This window comes from Opisthorchis viverrini, assembly GCF_000715545.1.
Source record: "Opisthorchis viverrini unplaced genomic scaffold opera_v5_142, whole genome shotgun sequence".
Lineage (NCBI taxonomy): Eukaryota > Metazoa > Platyhelminthes > Trematoda > Opisthorchiida > Opisthorchiidae > Opisthorchis > Opisthorchis viverrini.
In genome coordinates, this window is record NW_008751797.1 from 721,014 (window position 1) to 725,508 (window position 4,495).

General features: G+C 42.9%; 1 protein-coding gene across 1 annotated transcript in view; it reads left to right on the forward strand.

Annotated features, from left to right (window-relative positions):
* Window positions 1-4,495, forward strand: part of T265_06651 (hypothetical protein) — a gene marked incomplete at both ends in the record, with an annotated part of 14,110 nt that overhangs the window by 1,173 nt on the left and 8,442 nt on the right. Inside the window, one exon of the mRNA XM_009171971.1 lies at window positions 1,923-2,198. Coding sequence (XP_009170235.1) covers window positions 1,923-2,198 — 276 coding nt within the window. The remainder of the gene's footprint in view (window positions 1-1,922; window positions 2,199-4,495) is intronic.

Consider the following 4,495-nt stretch of genomic DNA (forward strand, 5'->3'; position numbering starts at 1 on the left):
CACTGGGGGGTTGAGAGCGGAGCGCCCATAAAATACGGTGAAAATAGAAATATATATATATATATATATATATATATATATTTGACGGACGCATGCAGTAGTGAGGTCCGCACGAAGATGCTTTCACTGAAAAATACGAAGCCCGACTGTTGTAACGGAGTTGTATGCCACATTGCACATTGTTTACTAGTCCGGTACCCTATATCAGCTATAGGTTGTCGGCTGATTAGGAAATCGCTTTGATTTCCAGCGACAGGATCTGTCCTGTATACTTCAGCCTGTCACAGCGTCATACTCTTCCTGACTGAGATGAGCCCTTCCCTGACGACGTTAAAATGAGGCTGTCATCCTTAGATTTGTCTCCGCAACCGATATGCCTCACTATTGGATTTACTTGACACCTAAAACGTGCGTCCAATCCCCTCCAATGGTGATGGCATTTTCCCTCAGCTCCGTATTTATTGTGACCATCCCAAAATATCATAGTTTAAATATCATATTTCATTCGACCATTCCTGCAGAGGGAATCCCATATCCTTGAAGACCCTCTTGGTAATCAGAGTGTGTGCACTCTATTATGCACCGTGTTGCCTTCCTATGCGGCCCACGATCACTAATTTCCTGTCGACCTCAACTTCCTCCATTCGTTAACTAGAGTGAATTTACGACGAAACGTAGAAAACAGAGATGTGGAAACAGGAAATCAAAGCAGAAGAATTACGATATTTCGATCATTTATGGTAATAGAATTTCCTCAGTTTAAGGCGAAGGTGAAGATCCCGCAGGATCATGCCTATTCTTGACTCAAGGTTTCATCTGATATGCTTTTACTTTATGCTCCCTCACAGCTCTTCTCATCGCAGTTTGACCAGATCGATCCCTGGTATGGCTGATCACAACTTTTATTTCAGTAAGCTAGGAATTCGTCCGACCACTCCATCGTGTTTCAGTGAAAGCCAGCGCTCTTCTATTCCCTTATAACGAGTGCGTCATCTATTTAGCATAACCATAGTCACAAGTGAAGCAAGGTAACTTGACTTGAGGGACTCGTATAATGCCTTGCGTACTGTGTTCCAAATGAACACTATTCGCCAGCCGAATCTTTTCGGTACTAAAATTTAAGGGGCCAGTGTTTTAAGCCGTAAGTCAGAGGATAAAAAGGGTACTTTGGCCCCCTCGATTCCAGACATCTGGCAGGTGGTACTTCACGATTTTACTGTCACAATACTTCCGGGTGTTTGAACCTTGAAAATACCAAGCGAATTCGGCCGTAGTAGAAAGCTGACCGTATCATCGCGGGACAAATATATCACCTATTGCGAATGATGTAATTAGCAACACGTTAGTTAGATAAAGACACCAAATACTGTAGCAAACGTTTCCACTTGGAGTTATGCCTGTATCCAGACTATCAGCTATTCCTTTTCAAAAGTGGCAGTCATAACAGAAAAACTGTCAACTATGTAATTAGTCCGCTTATTATCTCAATCATTTTTGGGTTTGTCTATCGGATGCTGGTCAGGCGTTTTAAGGATAGTGTGTCAAGGTTCATTCACACCGATCTGGGCCGTCTAAATTTAGACTCATTATCATCCTAACACAAAGAATGTTCACATAATTACCGCTTACGATGCCACCCATCGGTTGCAAACAGTTGTAGTAACTGATATGCGTACTCAACAGTGCTATAAAGTTGTCAGCTATTCGGAAAAAAACTGGGGAACAGTCAAAAGGGTCCTGCACCAAAAGAGCTTGAGGAAGGACGGTTTCGATGCATACTTTTGTAGTTGGCGTTTCATCGGTAAAAGTTGGTCAAAACGCATGTTTACGCTGCTTTGTGTATTATTTGCCCCACATCGCTTTTGGGTATCCAAGACGTCGACGAGGTGACTAAGCACGGGATCTTTTATTCTCTTTCACAGTTTTGTATGAGTTTCCAGATGTATCATACACGTTGGCTCATTCCATATCTTGGACCAGTCAAGTTGCACAGGGCGCGGACTACTTGCACCGTATCTGCACGCCGCGTTTATGCCATGGAGACTTAAAGCCAGCCAATATGCTCGTGTTTGATCAAGGACGCCTGGTGAAGCTAACCGATTTCGGTTCGGCCGGTCCGTTATCACAAACCACGGAGCAGACGCCGCGTCCTCTTACACCAGTTTACACAGCCCCAGAAATCGCTTACTTGAAAGCAGGTGCGTAAATGAATCTCTCCTTTTTTCTTTAAGACGGCCATCTTGATTGACTTATTTGACTTGATCTCGTGGTGAAGTACCTGTAGTCTATTTCGCCCCTCTCCTCACATTCCGTTGTAAACGTGTTTCTTCCAAAAAAACGCAGTTATCTGGCCTTTATTGCCAACTGTGGAGTTGCTTGGCTGTCTGCCATTTCCTAATACGGTTTCTTGAACCCTAGGCTGTTTTAGTAGTGTGAAACGGTGACGTCTGAATTGTTTGCACACTTTTTCCTATTGATTCCCTTTACAAGGTGAATTCAGTCGTGTTTTAAGCCTTAGAATTACTGTGCAGTTAATCTGTTTGTTCACGACTGCTTTTTAGTGGAAAGCGGACAGAGTTATGATAAAACTGACAGTTCGGCTGCCTGTATTATGTTTGTGCCTTTTTCACAAAGTCCTCTTTCCTAAAAAGTCTCTTTTTTACATTTGAACATTCTTTTGTCTTGTTTTTCTTTGGCTTCACACTCTAGTTCCCTGGAGTGAGGAAGTACTTCGGCCTAAGCAACTAGTTGTTGTACTTACGGACATATAAAGTTACTGGTCCTAAGCACACACGTCACAGTACTGCCGTTGCACATGCCTTCGCCGTTGGAACTAAAAAACATCAAGATTGCGAGTATCCAAATCGTTCCAGGACTCAATGGACTATGGACACAGAATCTGCAGTCAGATTTCTGTGTAGCGTTTTCTAGTTAGGGTTTCGCTTGGACTTGGGGAGTCATTTGAAGCCATTCACGCTGGAACGTTTTTACACATTTATTCAGACCGTCCTTTGAATTGGTGTACATGCTAGTACCTTTTTACATCAACATTCCTGTTGAATTGTTCAACAACCGTGGAAGTTTTCGTCCATGATTCGATTCCATGCATATGGAACGGAACAGCGCATAATATTTGGTAAATTGGTTGAAAATATCATGTTCAAGTTTAGGTGTTAACCAAAATGCTGTTTTTCATTAAGGCGCTTACGTCCGAGTCCGGTTTGTAACGTCTGAAATCACAAACTCCATGATTTTCGGGGTTCCTGATAGACTCTCTCTACGCTTCTCTACCTGTTTACCTTTATTCATATCTGGCACACATTCTTGAAAATAACTACCCTTGAGTGAATTAAGTTATTCCTTCGAATGAGTTCCCATGGTCCACTTTCTAATGGTTGCCTCTTGGATAGATTGAAATTCTGTTGTCTGAACCTTGTGAACAACGTCAATGACACTTCTTGACTAACCAGCGAGTGTATTTCAGGATTTGGGCAAGGACTTAGCTTTGTACTTAGTCGAACTAGTCGCCAAAAATGCACATATGCCCACCAGCACTGGTATGCGGTTGATCCCTCCAACAATAATTTACTCGACTGCATAGCTGAAGTACCTCTGTGGCTTTGACACACCAAATAACTTTAGCTTTCAAACTGCGCGCCCCGAAACGTCACAATACGTTGCTTCGATCGATCTTCGCAACCCAAGTTACTGTGAACTTTCTTGTCGTGTCCTCTGACTGCGCCTTGTCATCCAAGCTCATTTGTAAAACAAAATGCTGATGGTTGAATTATTATGGCGCCGAAGTCATATTGATTCATTTTGTGTGCGGGTGTTCGGACCGTTGTTCAAACAAGCTAATAAGGGCTGAGTCCACTAACCAGATATCTGAAATAAATTGTAAGTTGATGGCTACATATATGTTTCAACAAATCGCTGCTCATGAACGAACCTGACGTCATAAGACCTCAACTATCCAGCATTTAAGATGATGTGTGCTTGATTAGAGCACTCAAGTTCAATCGATCCAATTTTACTGCGGATTTGTCCAATTATCTAGCTATCCTACCTCAGCTCGACAGTTACTTGACGATCAGTAAATATGACACTAGCGCTTACCAAAGCGGATTAGTAACTTAACTCTATACCGTATCTACTGTTTTTCGCCGCGCCGTGACTTCAAGTTGAGAACTACAGTTGGGTGGTGCAACGCAAATTTTTACAACCACTTGGATTACAATGATCGATCGAAACATACCTTGAACACGATTTTCTATTCTCCAATCTCTGAATTTGGAAAAATAACACCAGCGAATGGGTGAATAAATTAGACGACCAAATAGATATTCGTACTCCCATGCGAACCCGACCTAAAGCTGCCACCTAGACGTGGTGGTCGGGCTTGAGTGCTACAATGGTCCCGCGGGCTACACTGGCTGGAACTTCGTTCCACAAGGTACAACCATGCCAGGAAGGCCAAAGGGGAGCAGCCAGACCA